The sequence below is a fragment of the Tursiops truncatus genome, chromosome 9 (genome assembly GCF_011762595.2).
Source record: "Tursiops truncatus isolate mTurTru1 chromosome 9, mTurTru1.mat.Y, whole genome shotgun sequence".
Classification (NCBI taxonomy): domain Eukaryota; kingdom Metazoa; phylum Chordata; class Mammalia; order Artiodactyla; family Delphinidae; genus Tursiops; species Tursiops truncatus.
This window is the reverse complement of record NC_047042.1, coordinates 29,901,156-29,925,210: the sequence shown is the minus strand read 5'-3', so window position 1 is coordinate 29,925,210 and position 24,055 is coordinate 29,901,156. Positions and strand designations below refer to the sequence as shown.

General features: G+C 42.5%; 1 protein-coding gene across 5 annotated transcripts in view; it reads left to right on the top strand.

The window, feature by feature from the left end:
- ABCB1 (ATP binding cassette subfamily B member 1) overlaps positions 1–24,055 on the top strand; it is a 102,031-nt gene that overhangs the window by 48,542 nt on the left and 29,434 nt on the right. For 4 of the 5 annotated variants that reach the window (XM_073809619.1, XM_073809618.1, XM_073809620.1 and 1 more), the window contains 11 exons: positions 8,793–8,964; positions 10,245–10,358; positions 10,489–10,599; positions 11,008–11,133; positions 11,238–11,441; positions 12,133–12,303; positions 14,817–14,978; positions 16,020–16,196; positions 16,711–16,857; positions 19,366–19,473; positions 23,110–23,187. In XM_073809619.1, coding sequence (XP_073665720.1) covers positions 8,793–8,964; positions 10,245–10,358; positions 10,489–10,599; positions 11,008–11,133; positions 11,238–11,441; positions 12,133–12,303; positions 14,817–14,978; positions 16,020–16,196; positions 16,711–16,857; positions 19,366–19,473; positions 23,110–23,187 — 1,570 coding nt within the window. Of the gene's footprint in view, positions 1–8,792; positions 8,965–10,244; positions 10,359–10,488; positions 10,600–11,007; positions 11,134–11,237; positions 11,442–12,132; positions 12,304–14,816; positions 14,979–16,019; positions 16,197–16,710; positions 16,858–17,073; positions 18,906–19,365; positions 19,474–23,109; positions 23,188–24,055 lie in introns of those variants that run through there. The other variant, XM_073809622.1, reaches the window with a different exon arrangement.

The window sequence follows — 24,055 nt, the reverse complement described above, 5'->3', positions numbered from 1 at the left end:
TTAATTTTGTATCCTGCTACTTTACCAAATTCATTGATTAGCTCTAGTAGTTTTCTGGTAACATCTTTAGGATTCTCTATGTATAGTATCATGTCTTCTGCAAACAGTGACAGTTTTACTTCTTCTTTTCCAATTTGTATTCCTTTTATTTCTTTTTCTTCTCTGATTGCTGTGGCTAGGACTTCCAAAACAATGTTGAGTAATAGTGGTGAGAGTGGGCAACCTTGTCTTGTTCCTGATCTTAGAGGAAATGCTTTCAGTTTTTCACCATTGAGAATGATGTTGGCTGTGCATTTTTCATATATGGCCTTTATTATGTTGAGGTAAGTTCCCTCTATGCCTACTCTCTGGAGGGTTTTTATCATAAATGGGTGTTGAATTTTGTCAAAAGCTTTCTCTGCATCTATTGAGATGATCATATGGTTTTTATCCTTCAATTTGTTAATATGGTGTATCACATTGATTGATTTGCATATATTGAAGAATCCTTGCATTCCTGGGATAAACCCCACTTGATCATGGTGTAGGATCCTTTTAGTGTGCTGTTGGATTCTGTTTGCTAGTATTTTGCTGAGGATTTTTGCATCTGTGTTCAGCAGTGATATTGGCCTGTAGTTTTCTTTTTTTGTGACATCTTTGTCTGGTTTTGGTATCAGGGTGATGGTGGTCTCGTAGAATGAGTTTGGGAGTGTTTCTCCGTCTGCTATATTTTGGAAGAGTTTGAGAAAGATAGGTGTTAGCACTTCTCTAAATGTTTGATAGAGTTCACCTGTGAAGCCATTTGGTCTTGGGCTTTTGTTTGTTGGAAGATTTTTAATCACTGTTTTAATTTCAGTGCTTGTGATTGGTCTGCTTATATTTTCTATTTCTTCCTGGTTCAGTCTTGGAAGGTTGTGCTTTGCTAAGAATTTGTCCATTTCTTCCAGGTTGCCCATTTTATTGGCATATAATTGCTTGTAGTAATCTCTCAGGATCCTTTGATTTCTGCAGTGTCAGTTGTTACTTCTCCTTTTTCATTTCTAATTCTATAGACTTGAGTCTTCTTCCTTTTTTCTTGATAAGTCTGGCTAATGGTTTATCAATTTTGTTTATCTTCTCAAAGAACCAGTTTTTAGTTTTATTGATCTTTGCTATTGTTTCATTCATTTCTATTACATTTATTTCTGCTCTGATCTTTATGATTTCTTTCCTTCTGCTAACTTTGGGTTTTTTTGTTCTTCTTTCTCTAATTGATTTAGGTGTAAGGTTAGGTTGTTTATTTGAGATTTTTCTTGTTCCTTGAGGTAGGATTGTGTTGCTATAAACTTCCCTCTTATAACTGCTTTTGCTGCATCTCATAGATTTTGGGTCGTTGTGTTTTCATTGTCATTTGTTTCTAGGTATTTTTTAATTTCCTCTTTCATTTCTTCAGTGATCTCTTGGTTATTTAGTGGTGTATTGTTTAGCCTCATGTGTTTGTATTTTTTTGTTTTACAGTTTTTTTCCTGTAATTGGTATCTAGTCTCATAGCGTTGTGGTCGGAAAAGATACTTGATACGATTTCAATTTTCTTAATTTACCTAGGCTTGATTTGTGATCCAAGATATGGTCTATCCTGGAGAATGCTCCATGAGCACTGAAAGAAAGTGTATTCTGTTGTTTTTGGATGGAATGTCCTGTAAATATCAATTAAGTCCATCTTGTTTAATGTATCAGTTAAAGTTTGTGTTTCCTTATATATTTTCATTTTGGTTGATCTGTCCATTGGTGAAAGTGGGGTGTTAAAGTCCCCTACTATGATTGTGTTACTGTCGATTTCCCCTTTTATGGCTGTTAGCATTTGCCTATGTATTGAGGTGCTCCTATGTTGGGTGTATAAATATTTACAATTGTTATAACTTCTTCTTGGATTGATCCCTTGATCATTATGTAGTGTCCTTCTTTGTCTCTTGTGGTAGTCTTTATTTTAAAGTCTACTTTGTCTGATATGAGAATTGCTACTACAGTTTTCTTTTGATTTCCATTCGCATGGAATATCTTTTTCCATCCCCTCACATTCAGTCTGTATGTGTCCCTAGGTTTGAAGTGGGTCTCTTGTAGACAGCTTATATGTGGGTCTTGTTTTTGTATCCATTCAGCCAGTCTATGTGTTTTTTGGTTGGAGCATTAATCTATTTACATTTAAGGTAGTTGTCAATATGTATGTTTCTATTACCATTTTCTTAATTGTTTTGGGTTTGTTATTGTAGGTCTTTTCCTTGTCTTGTGTTTCCTGCCTAGAGAAGTTCCTATAGCATTTGCTGTAAGGCTGGTTTGGTGGTGCTGAATTCTCTGAGCTTTTGCTTGTCTGTAAAGGTTTTAATTCCTTCGTCAAATCTGAATGATATCCTTGCTGGTGTAGTAATCTTCGTTGTAGGTTTTTCCCTTTCATCACTTTAAATATGTCCTGCCAGTCCCTTCTGGCTTGCAGAGTTTCTGCTGAAAGATCAGCTGTTACCCTTATGGGGATTCCCTTGTATGTTATTTGTTGCTTTTCTCTTGCTGCTTTTAATATTTTTTCTTTGTAGTTAATTTTTGATAGTTTGATTAATACGGGTCTCGGCATGTTTCAATTTGGGTTTATCCTGTATGGGACCCTGCACTTCCTGGACTTGACTGACTATTTCCTTTCCCATGTTAGGGAAGTTTTTGACTATAATTTCTTCAAATAGTTTCTCAGACCTTTTCTGTTTCTCTTCTTTTTCTGGGACCCTGATAACTCGAATGTTGGTACATTTAATGTTGTCCCAGAGGTCTCTGAGACTGTCCTCATCTTTTAATTCTTTTTTTCTTTATTCTGCTCCCTGCCAGTTATTTCCACCGTTTTATCTTCCAGCTCACTTATATATTCTTCTGCCTCAGTTATTCTGTTATTGATTACCTGTAGAGTATTTTTAATTTCAGTAATTGTGTTGTTTATCACTGTTTGTTTGCTCTTTAGTTCTTCTAGATCCTTGTTAAATGTTTCTTGTATTTTCTCCATTCTGTTTTCAAGAGTTTGGATCATCTTTACTATCATAACTCTGAATTCTTTTTCAGATAGAGTGCCTATTTTGTCTTCATTTATTTGGTCTTGTAGGTTTTTACCTTGCTCCTTCGTCTGTAACATTTTTTTGTCGTTTAATTATTATTATTTTTTTTTGATGGGTGGTGCTGTAATTCTGTCTTACTGGGTGTTTGGCCTGCGTCATCCAGCACTGGAGTTTGCAGGTAGTTGGATAGAGCTGGGTCTTGGTGCTGAGTTGAGGACCTCTGGGAGGCCTTACTCTAATTGATATTCCTTGGGTTCTGAGGTTCCCTGTTGTCCAGCGCTTTAGAGTCGGAGCTCCCATCGCAGGAGCTCGGGCCCGATCTCCTGCCGGAGAACCAAGATTCTGCAAGCTCACGGCACAGTAAGAAAAAAAAAAAAAAAAAAAGCCTTGGCTATGGGGGCGGAGTTTAGGCGGGGTAGAACTTAGGCAGGGGTGGGGTTTAGGGTGGGGCGGGACCTAGATGGGTTGGGGGATGACCTTTGCGCATTTGATAGGGCCTAGGTGGGGCTGTGTTTAAGCTTGGGGCGGGGCGTCTGCCTAGGACCTGGTGGAATGGGAGAGGCATCGCCCAAGGAGGGCTTCTGGAGTGTGGCGTTCTGGAGTTTGGAGGTAAGGCCCTGGAGAGGGTGTGTGGGTGGGGTTTAGGCCGAACTTGTGGGAGGGCGTCTCGGAGTGTAGAGGTAGGGCCCTGGGTGGCGGTGTAGGGGCGGGGCTTGGGCTCTGCGTGGCAGGAGGGAGGCTCCGAGGGCAGAGTATTAGGCCCAGGAGCTCAACAGGCTTCCCCGTTCCTAAGTGGTCAGGGAAAGAGCTGGCCCCGTTTACGTTACTTCGTGGCCCTCCCCCACTGTCTCGCCCCGGATCTCCCCCATTGCTGCTGGACCCCTAATGGTGGGTGGGTCCTGCTGGGTGTAGGAATTCCTCCCTTCCCCTAGCCGCCCCTCAGGGGTGCTGGTCCCAGAGGTCTGGCCTTTATTTTTGCTCCTCCTTTCCTTCTTCCCACTCCCTCAGGACCTGCGCAGCTGGAGGGGGCCTCGGTGGGCAGAGGATCAGGCCTCGGATCTCAGCAGGTTCCTGGGGGTCCAAGTGGCAGGGGAAACCTGGCCACGCTCCCTTTTGATCCTCTGCCCTCCCAGTGGTCCCCCAATTTCCCCCTTCGGGCGTTGGATCCGTTCCCCTCCCCCAGCTGCCCCTCAGTGGTGCTGGTCCTGTCCTGCCTCCAGTTCTCCTCCCCCCTCCCCCCACTCCCCACATCCTACCCGGGCGCAGGGGGTTCCTCCCATCCCCTTAGGTGTCCATGGTCCCCCAGGGGTGCCTGTTAGGTGCCCTTTTTGTGAGGAGACGCGAATTCTGCGTCCTTTTAGTATGCTATCTTGACTCCACCTCCTATACTCCTTTTTAATGCTACATAAAATAACAAAATTATAATACTTTTTAATTTTTATTCTTTTGGCTGCATTGGGTCTTCATGGCTTTGCACTGGCTTTCTCTAGTTGTGGCGAGCGAGGGTTACTCTTTGTTGCAGTGCGCGGGCTTCTCATTATGATAGCTTCTCATTGGGGAGCATGGGCTCTAGGGCACGCAGGCTTCAGTATTTGTGGCTCCCAGGATTCAGTAGTTGTGTCTCTTCGGCCTAGTTGCTCCACAGCATATGGGATCTTCCCAGACCAGGGATCAAACCCACGTCCCCTGCATTGGCAGGTGGATTCTTAACTACTGTGCCAGCAGGGAAGTCCCTATAATACTTTTTAAATTAATGGCATCCAAAATTTGAAGAACATAAGTTGAGAAGATATTATTATTAGCGATGAAAAACAATAATGATGTATGTGATGTAACCTGGGTAAGGAGGGAAAGGACATAACAGGAGTCAAGTCCAATATTCAGAACTTAGATAAATCTGATCATTTTAGTTCACTGAAATTTTAAAAGAATTGAGGTTTTTTTAAATGGAGTGCTTTAAGAAATTAGGTACAAATTTTTTTGTTGTTTTAGAGAAGATTTTGATTAACTTTTTATTATAAGAATAAGCAAATGGGCTTACACAGGTATATTCAAAGATTCATTTCAGGTGTAGAATCATTTCTTCAGAAGATATTAGTTACTGGAATGTATCTTTGAAAGATCATTCTCCTCTAGAGAACTGGAAGTTAGTTAGTTTTTTTTGGTTTTTTTTTGCCGTACGTGGGCCTCTCATTGTTGTGGCCTCTCCCGTTGCGGAGCACAGGCTCCGGACGTGCAGGCTCAGCAGCCATGGCTTATGGGCCCAGCTGCTCCGTGGCATGTGGGATCGTCCCCGACCGGGGCACAAACCCGTGTCCCCTGCATCGGCAGGCGGACTCTCAACCACTGCGCCACCAGGGAAGCCCTGGAAGTTAGTTTTGCCTGAAGATGAAGAGTAGGCTCAGGACTGCCACCTGATGGCCTAAGGTTCTTTCCATCTTGCCCATTTCTTGAAAGTTCAATTCATTCAGCAAATTTATCCAGCATCTAACACACCCCATGCACTATGCTAGGCTCTGGGGATATTTGCCTTCGTGTTATCCCCAGTCAAAACAGTAAGGTGAAGAAAAGAGAAGGAAGGGAGGCAGGAAAGTAGTAAGGAAGATAAGAAAGAAATCATCAAAGACATGAATTAAATCATGAATTTTTAAAATGTGCTATGAAGCAATCAAAGAGTGTGCCCATGAGGGTAAGGAGGGCAAATTTACTTGAACGATGATAAGGAAGGTATGATGGATGTTTGAGGTGGTTTCATGGAGGCTGGGACTTGAGGGATGAGGAAAATCCTGCTCTAGTAGGGGTAGGGATAGAGGAGTCTTCCAGATTTCCTGAGGTGGCAAAGACTTTGGTATATTCTAGAAAATATCCTAAGACTTGTGTGCCTGGAGTTCAGTTGAGTGAGAGGAGATTGAGATGAAGAAAGGCTGTTGAGGGTGGGTGGGGGCCGGAACAAGGGGACTTGCAGACCCTGGTGAGGAGTTAGGATCTAACTCTAAGGGCACAGGGAAGCGGTTGAGGGTTTTAAACAAGGGAGTGACAATCTACATTACTTTTTAAAACCATTTCTCTGCCTGTAATTGGTCTGGTGAATGTATGAGAGCTGTCAAAGATTTGCTTGGAAGACTGTTGAAGTAGTCCAGGAGAAGGGTGATAAGTTCCTAGATTGAGGATTTAATTCGGAAGTAGAATTGTTAAAATTATCCTTAGACCAAATATAATTCTTCAGTTTTCTTTCTAGTTCTTGCTCTTCCCTTCTCTGCTTCCACATAGACAAGTAATTAAGGTTTTAGTCTGATTTTCTCTTGAAATTAGCAGGTATGGTAGGATCTCTCAGAGTCTCTCAGAATTTAGAGTGAATTTAATTCAGTAGTATACAATAGTTTTATTCTCCTTCATTTAATTATATTTTTCTCGTGTGTGTCTTGCATATGTTGACCTGTTAGTATTGATTTCTCTTTGCTTAGCAAAAATTGTTCCTTGCTCTCGTAAGGGGCTATTTGTGTCACTGATATATATTTTCATATTATTTAAGAATATTTTTTTCTAAATGTCATTGTTTTATTATGTAACTTTGCCCCTTTTAGGAAATCCTACATTATCATTTTCATACTAAAGCTTATAATGAATTAATGATTTTAATATCTGGTGTTATATGTGTATCAAAGCCTATGTAAAAGTAGTATTGTTTGTTTTTCCTGCTTCCTTATCCTCTTCTTTTCTTCCTTTATCTTTTCTGGCATCTAAATGATTTTCTTCTTTGTTTCCTCTGCCTGTGCAAAAGTTTCCTCTGGCTACTTGGGACACAGCATATCAGTGAAATGATTTCTACATTAGTCTTGGTAAGCAAGAACTGAAATAAAGGAAATAACAGGGTTTGACTCATAGCATTAAAGTTACTTAAATGTCATCATGTATAATTTATGCCTAGTAATACTTTCACATCAAATCACCTCATAAAGTGGGAGGGATGTATATCAACCATTGAAATACATTTCTCACAAATAATTTGTTGGTCAAAGATTGTAACTGGCAAGTTTGGGATTTACATTTTTGGAGGGAGAAACTCTAATAATATATTACCATTTTATCACCATGAAGTTCTGTTTAAATTTGCTCTTTAGGCAGTAGTCATGTAATTTTCATTTGGCCATGCCTTTGGTTAACTGGTTATTGGTGAAGGAGTTTTTAAAAGGCATGAAGGCAAGAAAGAATGCATGCTCATATCTGAGCAAGGCTTGACCTCTGCTTCTACATTCTAACGAATGGGACAGATGCTCCAAAAAATAAATATAATACCACATAATATTTACATAGTCATGTGTTTATGGATCAAAGACCTCAAAATATATACTCTGTATGGAAATAAATTCTTCCATGTCACAATTGTGAGCTCCTCTTCCTGCAAGGAGTTGTGATTGAGAGGATAAGGACAGATTTAAAGCTCAATTATAATCTGTCCTATTTCTCTAATAATTTTACCATGATTCTATATTTGCAAAGATCCTTCTTTTTCTTTAAATTAGGGCCCCATTTGCTTATCTCCACATCTCTCTTCTTAAGGAAAGCAGTCTGCCATGTTCCTTTCAAATGAAGGTAAAGTTACAGAGGCCATCTCCTTTACTTACCTTGAATATCAGAAATTAACCAGTTTCCCAGGGTGTAAAAAGTACTTGAATTGCCCTTTGGGAGTAAGTGTTAAGTGATTAGAAAGAGAGAGAAATATCTGTCAGTGGACTCTAACATTGCTTTGGTTTTTGTTTGCTTCCTTGCTTTTGCCCTCTTTTGTGTATTTCCCTGTATATGCTGTAAGAATTATTAACAGGTGTTCTCCAAGTTTGGCTAATGTAGTGCAGATTTTTGTGCTGTGAACAGATTACAGGGTTATAGTACTGAGATCTTGATTTGCTCCGTCCTTGAGGCAGCCAGAAGGCCTTGGGTGGCCCATGCCACCAGGGAGAGCCCCTTCCTCCAGCAGTGAGTAGCCATGACAGGACCAACGTCGGAGGCATTGACAGAGGGGATGGGTAGTAGGCAATGTATAGAAAGGCCGAGGAAGGGGACACTGATACATAGTGATGGACTATTATATACTTTAAGCCAAATAATTTTTTCAGGTCAGTGATTTTTAAAATAAACATCTGTGGAAGTAAGATAAACTAGACAGTTTATTTACATGTAAAAAGTCTTGGATGGCAATTCAGAGCTCTTAAAATGCTCTCACACATGTATTTTCTCATTTGGTTCTTCCAGCAGGCCCAGGGGGAAGCAGGGCGGGGAGCAGACTTGATATTCAGAGGTTTAAAGGACTCACCTATATTGAGCACTTTCTAGCATTTTATCTTCATTTTATTAGTACATTTTAAACACATGAGGATTTTCAAGGGAAAACGCAGGTGTTTTCATAGCTTCTGTTTTGTCTTATGTATGAAACGATGCAAGTTCTGGAAGTTCGCTAAGTATTACTTCATTTATTTCACTATTGCCGAAGTCAGAGAAGGTGCTTTTTAGAACATCCCTCGACAAATTACTTAATTTCCATAAGGCCTCAGTTTTGTCTTCTACAAGAAGGGATTAACATAATACTAGCATCATGGGATCAGTGTGTGGACAAAAGGAGAAAATACATGTGAAACACCTCCCCCAGGCCGTGGCACATCCTGTGTACGCAATGACCATCATGCTGTATTGACCCGTTTCATAAGATTGATAGGTATGTGTGCTAATTTTTGTTACTTCTCCCAGGTACAACAAAAATTTGGAAGAAGCTAAAAGAATTGGAATAAAGAAAGCTATTACAGCCAACATTTCTATGGGTGCTGCTTTCCTGTTGATCTATGCATCATACGCTCTGGCATTCTGGTATGGGACCTCCTTAGTCCTGTCAGAAGATTATTCTATTGGACAAGTACTCACTGTAAGTGATGTTATATTAAGAGATGACTCACTATTAACATGCAGTGAAATTTCGTAGTGTTGGTTTGAGTGTTGGAGCATATATTTTCGAAGAATTATTAAATAATGCAAAGAATAGCGAGCAAGAGACTGGGATTTGATATCAGGCCGTCTTGGTTCAAATTCCGGCTCTGCCACTTAGTAGCTGTATGATTCGCTTCAGCCACCTAGACTTTTCAAGACTCTCTTACCTCTTCTGCAAAATGGAAATGGCAGGAATAAGATGCCATAATTTTTAGCGTTGTTGTAAAGGACTAACCGAGAACATGAGTAGAGAATCACGTAGCAAAATTCCTTCTATGTGGGCTTCCCTGGTGGCGCAGTGGTTGAGAGCCCGCCTGCCGATGCAGGGGACACAGGTTCGTGCCCCGGTCCGGGAAGATCCCACATGCCGCGGAGCGGCTAGGCCCGTGAGCCATGGCCACTGAGCCTGCGCGTCCGGAGCCTGTGCTCCGCAACGGGAGAGGCCACAGCAGTGAGAGGCCCGCGTACAGCAAAAAAAAAAAAAAAAAAAAAAAAAATTCCTTCTATGTAAGTTGTTGGGTAATATAACTACTGTGTGATTTAGAAAGAAGTGAATAGTGACATTAGATCCCTTTAACCCCTGAAGAAAAACGGTATCAAGTCTACCAATAAGAAACGGATTTGGGCAAAATGAAGAAAAACAAACAAAAATAAACGGTTCATCAGACCTCAAAGAGTATACAATCTGGTGGAGGGCAGAGAGACTCCATCTGAGAAAGAATGTGTGCTTTATACTTCACAAAATACTTTCATATGTACCGTTTCACTTGATACAAGAACACTAAGGTTGCCCGGTAGGGAAAATAGATAGAATCTTGCCTGTTTTTGCAAATAAAGAAATTGAAGCCCAGAGATCTAGGAGAATCACCTGAAGACATAAAGCCAGTCAGTGCTCAATCCAGGATTCAGACTTTGGGCTTCTGACTCTCATAATAGGGTTTGTTTCCACTGTACCCTACTGATGACCTGAACCAAAATTCTTGGCCATTGAAGACATATAAAAATATTCTAGTCATATAGAATTTATTGTTTCACTGAGCCAGTAAGACTAATTCAGCATTCTAAACTGTATAGTACTTCAACTTTAAAAATATTTTTAACAGCCAGTATTGATATGTTGCCTTTGCCATTTAAAAATTTAATTAGCGATGTTAGAAGAAGTATGAAAAAATGTACTAAACACTAAGTAACTTGATGTTTTTCCTTCACATTCCTCAGGTCTTCTTTTCCGTATTAATTGGGGCTTTTAGTGTTGGACAGGCATCTCCAAGCATTGAGGCATTTGCAAATGCAAGAGGAGCAGCTTATGAAATCTTTAAGATCATTGATAACGTAAGTCTGGGCTGGCCCTTTATCTGTCTAAAAAAGTCGATTTTCTTTATCACTTTATTCAACTCTCCACAGATGTCAATAAAAGTAGTTATTGTAACCTAGTCATCTTCTGAAATTTTATTCTGTTTAGAAACCAAGCATCGACAGCTATTCGAAGAACGGGCGCAAACCCGATAATATTAAGGGAAATCTGGAATTCAGAAATGTTCACTTCAATTACCCATCTCGAAGCGAAGTTAAGGTACAGTGATAAATGATTAATCAGTGATTCAACAATGTATTGGAGGAAGCGTGTCTGATACTTCCCTTTAGAGATTGTTTAAAAAAAATGTATGTTTAAACCTAGTTTTTTTTTTTTCGTTTTTTTTTTTTTTTTTGCGGTACGTGGGCCTCTCACTGTTGTGGCCTCTCCCGTTGCGGAGCACAGGCTCCAGACGCGCAGGCCCAGCAGCCGTGGCTCATGGGCCTAGCCGCTCCGTGGCATGTGGGATCTTCCCGGACCGGGGCACGAACCCGTGTCCCCTGCATCAGCAGGCGGACTCTCAACCACTGCGCCACCAGGGAAGCCCTTAAACCTAGTTTTGAATTGAGTTCATAGTCTCAGAATCTGTGTTTTGCCTTTAAGTTTATTTCTTATTCATCATGATAGATCTTGAAGGGCCTCAACTTGAAGGTAGAGAGCGGGCAGACGGTGGCACTGGTTGGAAACAGCGGCTGTGGGAAAAGCACGACGGTCCAGCTGATACAGAGGCTCTATGACCCCACGGAGGGCGTGGTGAGATGACTTGCTGAACTAGGTGCTGCGGCACTGAGTTACCTTTGCAGATTATACGTCACAAGTCTGCAGTGTGTGAATATCACACCTACTTTTTATTTCAGATCAGTATTGATGGACAGGACATCAGGACCATCAATGTCAGGTATCTGCGGGAAATTATCGGTGTGGTGAGTCAGGAACCTGTGTTGTTTGCTACCACCATAGCCGAGAACATTCGCTACGGCCGTGAAAATGTAACCATGGATGAGATTGAGAAAGCTGTGAAGGAAGCCAGCGCCTATGACTTCATCATGAAACTGCCTAATGTAAGTCCTTCTCGATCTTTGTCATGCTAGAGGGTTATAAAATGCTGGCCTGATGCATAGGAAGTTAGGAAATGACTGTAAACTGGAGGAACCTCCTAAGAAGGGAAATCAAGATGACTTCAGATTTTAAAACTCTAGCAGCATCAACTAGTAGTAGACATACATATTTTTTTTAATTAGGGTTGGTTATTACTAAGTTTAAGGAACTGGACCATACTTCCTGTGAGGCTTGGGTTGTTTATGGGATTGCTTGCCATCTTTTTTTTTTTTTTTTTAATAAATTTATTTATTTTTTGGCTGCGTTGGGTCTTCGTTGCTGTGCGCGGGCTTTCTCTAGCTGCGGCGAGCCGGGGCTACTCTTTGTTGCAGTGTGCGGCTTCTTATCATGGTGGTTTCTCTTTGTTGTGGAGCACAGGCTCTTGGCACGTGGGCTGCAGTAGTTGTGGCATGCGGCCTCAGTAGTTGTGGCTTGCGGGCTCTAGAGCGCAGACTCAGTAGTTGTGGCGCACAGAGCTAGTTGCTCTGTGGCATGTGGGATCTTCCCGGACCAGGGCTCGACCCCGGGTCTCCTGCATTGGCAGGTGGATTCTTAACCATTGCGCCATCAGGGAAGTCCCTGCTTGCCATCTTATAATCTGAGCTGAGATAGCTTATTCTGTTGCTTAATCCTCCTGTGGTTTCTGTGTTGTAGAAATTTGACACCCTGGTTGGAGAGAGAGGGGCCCAGCTGAGTGGTGGACAGAAGCAGAGAATCGCCATCGCTCGGGCTCTGGTTCGCAACCCCAAGATCCTGCTGCTGGATGAGGCCACCTCAGCGCTGGACACTGAGAGCGAAGCAGTGGTTCAGGTGGCCCTGGATAAGGTGGGTGAACCTCATTTCAAACCTAGCTGATTTATAAGCACAAGAACATTCCATTGTTAATTCTTAATGTTTAAAAAAAAATCTCTTCTAAAGTGATTCTTAAAGCTATTAAAACCATCAAGCCTCTTTGCATCTGTTTGTTTAACTTCTCTCTATTTCTCTGGTATTTTTTAGGTAGCGATGAATAAGCTTTCATTGAAAGATACTTGCAAATTTTTTTTTTCCTTTATTTTTGGCTACATTGGGTCTTTATTGCTGTGCATGGGCTTTCTCTAGTCGCAGCGAGTGGGGGCTACTCTTTGTTGTGGTGCGTGGGCTTCTCATTGCGGTGGCTTCTGATGCAGAGCACGGGCTCTAGGTGCGTGGGTTTCAGTAGTTGTGGCATGCGGGCTCAGTAGTTGTGGCACACAGGCTTAGTTACTCTGCGGCATGTGGGATCTTCCCGGACCAGGGCTCGAACCCTTGTCCCCTGTGTTGGCAGGTGGATTCTTATTGTGATCTTGAAAACTTATTAGCCTTAGCGATGACCCTGTTATTTAGGTTTTGTGAGTTTTCGTTGTTGTCAACAAGAGGAAGGTTTACAGTTTCCGAGATGTTAGATGCCTCTTGAAGACTCTGTGGGAAATGAGAAACCTCTTATCTTCAGGAAAGTGCCGGAGAGCTGCCGATGTTGGAAACATACCTGAGCCATGAAATGTCCTTGACCATCAACAGAGTTTGACCTTCCAGCAGTTCTCGAGTCTGTGTGACTCATTCACCAGTTTGGACTTGAGTGCTCGTGCTGTGCCAGGCACTGTGCTTGGTCTCTGGTGTATGATGGTAACCAGGCCAACTCTGTGAGGACAAGAAACGGGGAAACCTTTTAACCCATAAGTGCTCCAAGTTGAAGTGTCCCAGTAGAATTCAAAGATGAACTCACAGGCTTCCCTGGTGGCGCAGTGGTTGAGAATCCGCCTGCCGATGAAGGGGACGCAGGTTCGTGCCCCGGTCCGGGAAGATCCCACATGCCGCGGAGCGGCTGGGCCTGTGAGCCATGGCCGCTGAGCCTGCGCTCCGCAACGGGAGAGGCCACAGCAGTGAGAGGCCCGCGTACCGCAAAAAAAAATAAAATAAAAGATAAACTCATATTTGCTTCAGTTCCTCTTCTGTGTAATAACAGAACAACGCTGTTTCTCTAAACATCCTGTCAGAGTGCGTAATAGATTGTTGAGAGAAGAAAAAGCAGGTCACTAAAACTTCTGTGAACCAAAATAGAAAGAGATGGGATTGTGGCTGCGTTTTCCCCCTTCACTTTGCTTATCTATAATGTCACATCTGTATTTTATAATTCTACCATGGCACTATGTATTAAATTATAAATAAAATGAATTTAGAAAGGTTGCATTTAAAAATACCTTTTCTTTAGCATGCACATTTTGGGGGGGAATACCACATCCCCGACTTTTGAAAACATCCGTGGAGCTGATCCGTCGTCTTCTCTACTTTCTAGTTGCTACCACCTAGAGAGTATTTTTCTGACATGTATTTTTTTTTTCTTCTCAGAGTTTTTCACTTCTCTTTTTCATACTGATCCTGATACCTTTTTTTTTGTTAGCTTGTTTTGAGAATTTTATTGCTAGTTCCTGGAGAGAAATATAGAGTAACAAACGTTATAAGCACTGGGAGTTACAAAGGTTAAAGAAATCTCAGGCGAGTTCTAGTTCTCTGGCTCTGTTCCATATGAAAATAAAAATGAGATTGGGCGTTTAAACATTTACATAGCTCTTCAGTTTTCCATAATGCTTCTCCCTAGGAATAAGAATCATTTATTAAGCATTTACTGTATACATCACAGTGCTTCCTGTGCATTGTTGTATTTAGTTATCACAACTACTCTAAAAATTAGCACTATATTATTATCCCCATTTTATATATGAATAAGTTGAGCCTCACACAGGTTAAAAGATTTGTATAAACTCCTGGAATTCATAAATGGCAGAACTAAGATTTGAGTTCAGATCAGTACAACGCTGAAGTCTGTACTTTGTTGCTTCACATTTATTATTTGTCTTGATCATCCAAATGTCCTGTGAGATAGGACATGGTGATTCCCAGGACTGATGCTAGCTCGTATGCACCAGTATAGCAACTGGCCTGTACCTGCTCTGATTGACCAATTCTTGGGCTGTAGGGTGTTTTACTTTATATAAGCCCCTGATGATTACTATAAACAGGCTACGAGAGGTTGAGTTAAAATACTTAGAGGCTTACATAATATTAATATGAGACTATCATATTTGTGTTTATAGTTATAATAGAACATCATTTTATTTTATTTTTATTATTTTTTAATTTTTTTTAGAATATCATTTTAAACCATTAACTGTACATTTACTGAAGGCAGAGACTATCTTATATAGCTTACACAGTTTTGCAATATCCAAGGCATTGGCGGTCAGTAAATATAACTTGAATTAATGAATTTTTCCAGATAGTTGTTCATGTATTCCAAAACCAAATTTTTCTCTCTTTAGGCCAGAGAAGGCCGGACCACCATTGTGATCGCGCATCGTTTGTCCACAGTTCGTAATGCTGATGTCATTGCTGGTCTTGATGATGGAGTCACTGTGGAGAAAGGCAGTCATGATGAACTCATGAAGGAGAAAGGCATTTACTTCAAACTTGTCACAATGCAGGTATAGTCTAACTCTAGCATTTTCCTAAAGCACGATATGTTAGGCATAAGCTGATTTTGCTGTGTTCAGTGCTATAAATAAATGTTACCGTTGATTATCTTGAGAAGAGGGAGAAAATACTTGGGTGGGATTCAGGATCCGACCAATGTTTTTTAGAGGTTTTTTCTTTGTCTGGAAAGGAGGGAAAATAAAGAAGGATAATTAGAGAAAAGTAAAGTTAAAAAAGGCTTAAAGGTGAGCTATCCACTCAAGTAGCCACTAGCCACATGTGGTTATTGAGCACTTCAGCGGTGGTTAATCTGAATTGAAGTGTTTGTAGGCTGAAAATGCATACCAGAGTCCAAAGACTTAGACTTAGTCTACCAAAAAAAAAGCAGGATATCTCAAAAAGTCTTTACACTGATTACATGTTGATCTAATACCTTGGATACATTAGGTTAGATAAAATATACAATTAAAATTGATTTTAGGGTTTCCCTGGTGGCACAGTGGTTGAGAGTCCGCCTGCCGATGCAGGGGACACGGGTTCGTGCCCCGGTCCGGGAAGATCCCACATGCCGCGGAGCGGCTGGGCCCGTGAGCCATGGCTGCTGAGCCTGCGCATCCGGAGCCTATGCTCTGCAACAGGAGAGGCCACAGCAGTCAGAGGCCCACGTACTGCAAAAAAAAAAAAATTGATTTTACCTCTCTTACATTTTTTACCATGGCTACTGAAAAAAATTGTGGCTCACAATATGGTTTGCACCGTATTTCTGTTGATAACACGGGTCCAAAGCAAATATGATTGAGCCAAAAACACCCACAAAAAGTATATGACTAGATACATGGAACGGATGCCATGTTGTTTCAGCATATTTTCTGAGAATACTCATTTAGTGGTTTTAATTTTCAGATATAATCACACCAGAAAATAGCAGTTTAATTTTATCCTTTTCCTATACAGACTTAAATTGCCATTTCCTTGATATTTGCTGTTAAGCGATTAGTTTTTGTTGGTTAACTGAGCCTAACCAGCTTATGCATATTTCTTATTTATTTTAGACAAAAGGAAATGAAATTGAATTAGAAAATGCAGCTGGTGGATCCGAAAGTGAAATTGATGCCTTGGACATGTCCCCCAAAGATTTAGGATCCAGTCTAATAAGAAGAAAATCAACTCGCAAGAGTATCCATGGACCACAAAGCCAAAACAGAAAGCTTAGTACAGAAGAGACTTCGGTACGGAGGAGGCTGTGGACTTATGTCTTCACCAGTGGGCTAAGGCTGGGATACGAGTGGGAACAAGAAATGGTTATCCAGAATCCTCCTGTCCTATCCCCTAGCCTGTTCCACAAATCCAAATCTCAACATTTTAGACTCAAGTTGGAATTTATAGGACAAGAATTTTAGAATTAGAATTTATAATGTAAAGAGATAGATTACAGTGGGTCTTCAAACACAAACATTTTTGTTCTTTCATCCTTACTTATAAATATACTTGTCACGTTCCAACTGTCAGGTCAGACTTAAATGTTTATGGAATCATTTATTTTTAAGAAATAAAGGAACGATATAACAGAATCTGTCAGCACTTTTTTTTTTAAGGTAAATAGCCATCAGTTGATAAGGAAGTAAGAAAAAGATATATTCATTTAAAAATTTTTCTGCATACAGAAGAACTGTACATCAATTAAATCAGTTAAGTATCAGTTCTTTTCCTGACGAGTTTGTTGTATTATTTTGTGTTCTCCAGGATGAAAATGTACCTCCAGTTTCTTTTTGGAGGATTCTGAAGCTGAATATAACTGAATGGCCTTATTTTGTGGTTGGTATATTTTGTGCCATTGTAAATGGAGGTCTGCAACCAGCATTTTCAGTAATATTTTCAAGGATTATAGGGGTAAGTGTTTATGTCCATTTTGGAGATATACTTGTGAGTCCTGACTAAAGAATGAACTGTTTGTGTTTGTAACTTTATACAGAAACCACAAAAACATGCAGCTCACCTTCATATGACACTAACCAGCTTGTAGATGTAGGAATAGAAGTCTTGTTTGTGATAGGAAAACTAATTTTTCAAAGCTTCCTTGGTCGTGGCATTTGCTTTCTATCCTAGGGCCCTGGGAATGAGATCCCTGAAAAATAGTCCACGAAACTGACTAGGTGACTGTCCCCTACCTGCCGTCATTGGACTCTGAGTCCAATGGAACTGTCCTATCGCCAGGGTGCGAAGAGACTTCCTCGTATGTTCATCACACTGGCTCAAGACAGAGCTGCTCTCTGACTCATGTGCTTGTCAGGACGTAAGCAGGCTGAGCGCTGGGCCTCTGTGAGATGTCCATGCCACGTGTTAAGAGGAAACAAATGGGACGGCTTCCAAAAGATGCAGGCTGACAGATGCCGGTTGCACCTGCTTTTCATCTCGGCATTTTCAACAAAGAAGTTACAATCCAGGCAGGAGTGCCCTCTGTTAATGACAGATGTTCAGACAAGCTGAGGACACCTTTGCCATAACTGCTAGAAACATTGTAGAGAAAGAGATGGATCACTACACAAAATATAGACCAAACGCTAACTTTTGATTATATTAAAAGATACATAAATATGCCGGTCCACCTATGCCTGGCTAACTTATTTCCGGTTGGCGTTCACATGTTTGATGTAGTCCTTCAAGGAATATCTTCATTGTCTGCTTTGTGCCACGTACTGTTCTGCGTGCTGAAAAAGTACCAGGAAAGGGAGGAAGTGTCTGATTCCATGGAGCATATGTTCTAGGCCAGGGGTTAGCAAACTTTGTCTGTAAACGCTAAGAGAGTAGATATTTTAGGCTGTGCAGGCCAGATGGTCTGCGTTGCAAATGCTCAACCTTGTCATTGTAGTGCACAAGTAACCATTCAGAAGCAAAGAAACATGGTTGTGTTCCATAGCCACCATAGATTGGCTGGGGCCAGTCCCTGTTCTAACATTTGTCTTGCAGGCACAGAGGTAGACAGTGGCATCATCAGGGAAAGAAAAGGAATTGGATTAGTTAGGAATAGGTTTGGCTGTGTATAACAAAAACTTACAAATTTTAGGTTTTCCTCATTCCTCGTGTAGCAACAGACCTGGAAACAGGTGGTCCAAGGCAGACATATTAACTCCTAGATATTGGGTAGGGAACAAGCTCTCTGCCTCATTGAAGGTTTGTAACACAGAATTTAGGATTGTGGGCTCTGAGTTAGATTGCTTGGGGGTATAGCCTTGGGTCATCACTTGGTGGCTGTGTTACCTTGAACAAGTTAATTAACTTCTCTGTGCTTCAGTTTCCGTCTATGTAAAATGGTGATGATAACAAACCTCAGGAGGTGGTTGTGAGGGTAAAGGATAGTATACATGAGTTTGTTTAGAATAACGCCTGGCACAGAGTAAGAGCTCACTGATTGTTAGGTCTTTTTTTTTTTTTTTTTTTTTTTGTGCTCTGCGGGCCTCTCACTGTTGTGGCCTCTCCCGTTGCGGAGCACAGGCTCCGGACGCGCAGGCTCAGCGTCCATGGCTCACGGGCCCAGCTGCTCCGCGGCCTGTGGGATCTTCCTGGACCGGGGCACGAACTCGCGTCCCCTGCATCGGCAGGTGGACTCTCAACTACTGCGCCACCAGGGGAGCCCAGGTTTTATTTTTGTTGGAATGACTAATCAAGAAAAATTAATTTAACTTCTTCCAAAAAGCTTTTTTTTTTTTCCTTTATAAGGGATAAAGCTGTCTGGGTTGGCTTAGGAATATGGCTCTCACAAGACTGATTTTGGCCCACTGTGAAGGGAGGTGATTTTCTTTCCCTGTGGCATGGTTATTTTCTGTACTTGAAGCCCAGGGCATCCTGTAAGCTCTTCTAACCCAGGTCTCCACATGTGGTTCTAGGTCAGCTGGCTGCAGTTGCCCACTGGCTATCTAACTGGCCATCCTACAGAGGCTGGCTCAAGGAACCGCCTTTCTTTGGAGAGGCCTGGGCTGAATGAATGAGCACCTTTCCTGGGTTCACCGAAACCACATCAGCAGATGTGTCTCCAGACACCTTGGGACAGTTCGAAATGTCCAACTGGTAAAACAATAGATCGACACACAGTGTAGTTTCCCGTCAAAGGAAGCAGAGAGTATTTGTTCCCAATTCTGCTGTGGTGGGTGTGGCGCCCCCTTGTGGCACTCTTACTCCAAGAAGTAGTATGAGCAGAAAAAGAGCTGGATAGACTGATGAATGACAGGCCCACTCTTGGTCCCCAGGGAAGGCAGAATATGTCCCCCTTTAGGGAAGCCAGCCTGACCTCCACATACTAAGGCTCCCTTGACCCCGAATACTCTGCTAGATGCAAAATGGGTCAGACTTTGAATGATTTCTTCAGTGGTACTGAAAACCCTTTAAATATTTTCTTGACAGGTTTTTACCAGAGATGACGATCCTGAAACCAAACGACAGAATAGTAACTTGTTTTCACTCTTGTTTCTAATCCTTGGAATTATTTCTTTTATTACGTTTTTCCTTCAGGTAAGTGTCTACATTTTCACTTTGAGAAATGTACCATTGTTCAACTGGGGGAATTTATTAAACATCTGTGTAATAACTTGCCTTTTAGCAGATTGCTCCTCTAGTTGCTGGGCTGTTAGCAGCCACTTGCTTTGACATTTTTAAAACAAAGATGTTTTGCTTCCTCTGGCTCCCTTGCTTACTTCCTTCCCACCTTCTCCTCCCCCAACTGGAAATGTTAATGAAGTCAGAGGGAGCAGAGAGTATTTGATCTAAGCTGGTGACTGGAAATGAAAGCTAATGTTGACTTAAAAAAATGCACAGTGTGAGAGTCGCGAGTTAAGTTTTTTTGGCTGCGTTGGGTCATTGTTGCTGCGCGCGGGCTTTCTCTAGTTGCGTCGAGCAGGGGCTACTCGTCGTTGTGGTGCAAGGGCTTCTCATTGTGGTGGCTTCTCTTGTTGTGGAGCACGGGCTCTAGGTGTGCGGGCTTCAGTAGTTGTGGCTCGCGGGCTCTAGAGTGCAGGCTCAGTAGTTGTGGCACACAGGCTTAATTGCTCCGTGGTATCTTCCCGGACCAGGGCTCGAACCCGTGTCCCCTGCATTGGCAGGCAGATTCTTAACCACTGCACCACCACGGAAGTCCCATGTGTTAAGTTTTATTTGGGGCAAGATGAGGACTGCAGCCAGGGAGACAGCATCTCAGATAGCTTGGAGAAACTGCTCCTAGGAGGGAGAGGGGAAGGTCAGTATATATATGATTTTGGTGAAGGGGGAGTACATTGCAATCAAGCACATATTTTTTGCAGGTTTCTGTTAGTCACGAGGAGCAGTTGTCACCATGAAGGATTTTAGTGCTTTTCTAGATATGAGGAGATACAGGAATTGGGCTCATAAAATTGGCTCCTGAAAATATCTATCTGAAGACCTGTTCTGCCAGTTTTTACCAGAACACAGAGTGCCTCCTTTCTGCTCTCCACCCTGAACTCCTTTCAGGGGGTGTTGAAAGTCAGCAGCTGCAGCAGCACATGATTTAATCCTTGTAGAGGAAGATGGCAAGTACCAATTTGTTGCTGACACTAGGCTCTAAAAAATGGGATTTAGGGGAGCCTTGGACATATGTTTGGATATAAGTACTGCCAGTCAGTTTAAATACTTAGAGAAATGTCTTCCAGTGTTCTAAAAGCAACAACAAAACCCAGAACCCCATAAGCCAGTTACACTGATTTTAAAAATGTTTGAAGAGTTTATCATTTATCTTTTGCTAAAGGAGAAGGAACACTTTTAATGATGGAAAAATGTCAGTCTTCAAACAAAAACTGTAGGAAACATTTGTAAAGACTCAGATTTTACAAGTTGCAAATCATTTGACTGAGATGAAATTGCAAGGAATTAAGTGCTCTAAAAAGCTCAGCATGGTAAGACAGTGTGGGCTTTGGTGTTAGGCTAGGGTCGAGTATGAGTTACTCCAGTTGCTAATTTTGTGTCCTTGGGCAAGGAAGTAACTTAAAATGTGTAAGCCTCAGTTTCCTCATCTGTAAAATGGGGATAATGGTAGCTGATGCTTGATGATTAAAAGAGATGATAAGACTAAGTTCCTAGGTCTGTGTGAGGCCGTTGTAAACACAATCCCTTATTAAATGAACGAATGATTAGTCACATGTAATTTTTTAAGATAGAACTCTCAATAGGTCTCTTTATTTTACATGGTGTAAGCATGTATTCATATTTTGAACAGACAGAACACTTTTCTGGACATGATAGGAGGTCCAAAGCTCTGGACTCTTGTTACTGAGTACTTGAAGTCTCTTTGGGGAATTTGATCATACTAGAATAAATGTGATACTCTAATTGTATGTGAGATTGCCTTACCAACTATTAATGCCATAGGCGTTGGGAGAAGGTAGAGATTGCTGAGGGTGCAGTTGGTTAAGAAATTTGGAGGGAGGTAGGCTTTGAGCTGGAGATATGAATTGGTGAAGCAAAGGCAGTTAAAGTGGTACCTTTGTAACATAATGATGCTCAGAGAAACTGGAGCCTGGTTTGCTTGGCAAACCAAGGTGAAAACAAAGGCTCTGAATCCCAGGACCTCAGAAGTGCAGAGGTGGCACAGTGCCTAATGGTGATGTTAGAATGCCAACTCCTCATTTAGAAATACAAGGAAGGAGCTGACTGTGGGGTTAAATCCCAGGCTCTGGGTTCTCATTCTGGTTAAGATTCTTTTAGACGAAGATTCAGATTCCAACTCTGCCACCTTAGAACTGTAGCCTCCGGCAATTTACCAGCCTCTCTAAACCTCCATTTCTTCTGTAAAGTGGTGGTTATAGGTTTGTCCTGAGGACTTACAATGTTTGTGAAGTACTTAATGAAAGTTCTCAACAAGATAGCAACAGTAACATTCCTGTAGTGGGCAAGATAGTTCAGATTTCATTCAGTCTGATAGCAGAAACCTTCATCTGGTCATTTCCAAGTAAAGTTAATCATTTTGATAACTTCAGGCCTCAACGCAGTTAATCCAGGGTTTCTCCCTCTCCCCCTTCTCCCTGGATGGGTGTCTATTTTCGCAGAAGGGTTAGGCAGCATTACAGCACTGGGCAGAGGGTGGTGATCTGTGCACCTCCCCTGCCCCCCTGCCTCACGTTGGTGACCCGAGGGGCTGGTGGCCCTCCGTTACATGGTCCAACCTGTCTTCCTTGGTCAGGAGCACGTGGAAGAGTGTTCTTTGCACGTGTTTCTTCCCTTGCTCTCCGTAACGTCCAACACACTAGGCTGTTATTAGGGCTTCTCCTCTTCTGATACATCATCCAGCCATTTCCGCTCAGCTTTCTGCAGGCCATTGTGTGGCAAGCCTCATCGGTAAACTGCCACTCCCCAGCGCTCCAGGTAGAAAGGGGAGCAATGCTTCCTTCTGGTCCTGTATCGCCAAACTCACTGGGATGAGGGTCTGTCCTCGTTCCTCCCCAGACAGGGCCCAGCATGGCCATACAATCACATCTTACTTTCTTCTTTCCCCAAACTCTCTTCTTTCCTCTCAGACACAGATTATATCCTTGGGGAAAGGGGAAGGGCAGTGCAGAAAATTCTCTCTCCGTAAGTCTTTCCAACTATTTTGCTGCTAGACTTTGGCTTTTTTTTTTTTAACTTGGAAACTAAGAATTTGATATCTTTGTTGTCTGTATCTTCTATGGCCGGGGTGGCTGTATATTCTTGTTTTCCCAGGTTGCACCTCGGGTCCTGGTGTACTTATGATACATCCCCCCTTCTCACGCTCAAAAATGTTCTGGTTTGGATGATACGTAATATAAACCCCCGGTTTAGAGTGCCTTCTGCCTTGGGAACAACTCCCCAGCTTCCTGAGTGACAGACCCTGTTTCACGGGGAGAAATAAGCGGGAGGGGGAACGGGGGACAGAGAAACCACGTCCTAATAAATCCCCGACGGGCCCACCTGGGGAGCGGCAGTGTCGATCCCGGCTCTGCCAGCAGTGCGGCTACCCGCCGTAGTACACTGTCACCGAAAGAGAGCCACGCCTTGAAATCAGGCTTTCTGACTTTGTCTGGTGTCCTGCTTTAGCAGTGACACCTAGTCCCCCTCCTGCTGTGTCATCAGCGGCTGGGTCTCTGACAAGTCTTTTCCCTCGGGGCATGTTACTCTTCACAGGGCTACACGTTTGGCAAGGCCGGAGAGATCCTCACCAGGCGGCTCCGATACATGGTTTTCAGATCCATGCTGAGACAGGTATGTCTGTTGAGGGCTGTGCCTGGGATATGCAAAACGCCCTGCTGTGCCGTGTTGCGGGGAAGCAGTGGGGCGCCGTCCGGTTACTCAGAGCTCCTGTATTGATCTTCCCTCAATCGCATATCAGAGATGCTGCTGAACCGCCCACCGGGTCAGGCTCAGAGCCCTGCCCTGGGAGGTCTCCTCTGGGTGGGCGCAAGGACGGGGGTGCCCGCGAGACAAATGGGAGTCCCCAGGGCAGATTCACCTCCAGCCTCTGTCTCGGCAGCTGTAGGCAGAGTAGGTGGAAGCGATCTTCCATGCTTCTCATCCCTTTCCTCTCTTTGTTTCCGTCTTTCCCCTGGGAAACCCAGGATACTTGTGTTTCTTCCCACCAGGAAATGCCTCCTGTACCCTTTCTTTCCACAGATCAGAAGTCATCCCCATGGCCCATTCCCTGCTGCTCAGTTTCTTCGCTGGGGCTAGACTGGTAGATTAATTCCAGCTGCAGTGTTGCTAGCTGATAATGATTTAATGGAATGTCTCTCACACTTAACACCTTCAGAACCCTAAGGACAGACAGATGTGAATGTTTTTCTGGGGAAAGGGGGAAGGGGATTCTGGACATGCAACCCAGAGCAGCCCAGTTCAAAGGGGAAAGTTTCTTTAACAATCATGCAGATTTTGTCTGTGACTTTGTAACTTTCCATTTTAAACTCACTAATACTATGATGCTCCATCTGGATGCCCCGGATATGCTGGGCGTACTTGAACCGTGGCTGAGGAACACCACTTGGCTGTGTTGATTTCTAGATGACATTCACATTTTCCCAGCTGTCTTTCGTTCTTCAGTCCTTTCCTACTCCTACCCCTGCCACTTAAAAAGAAG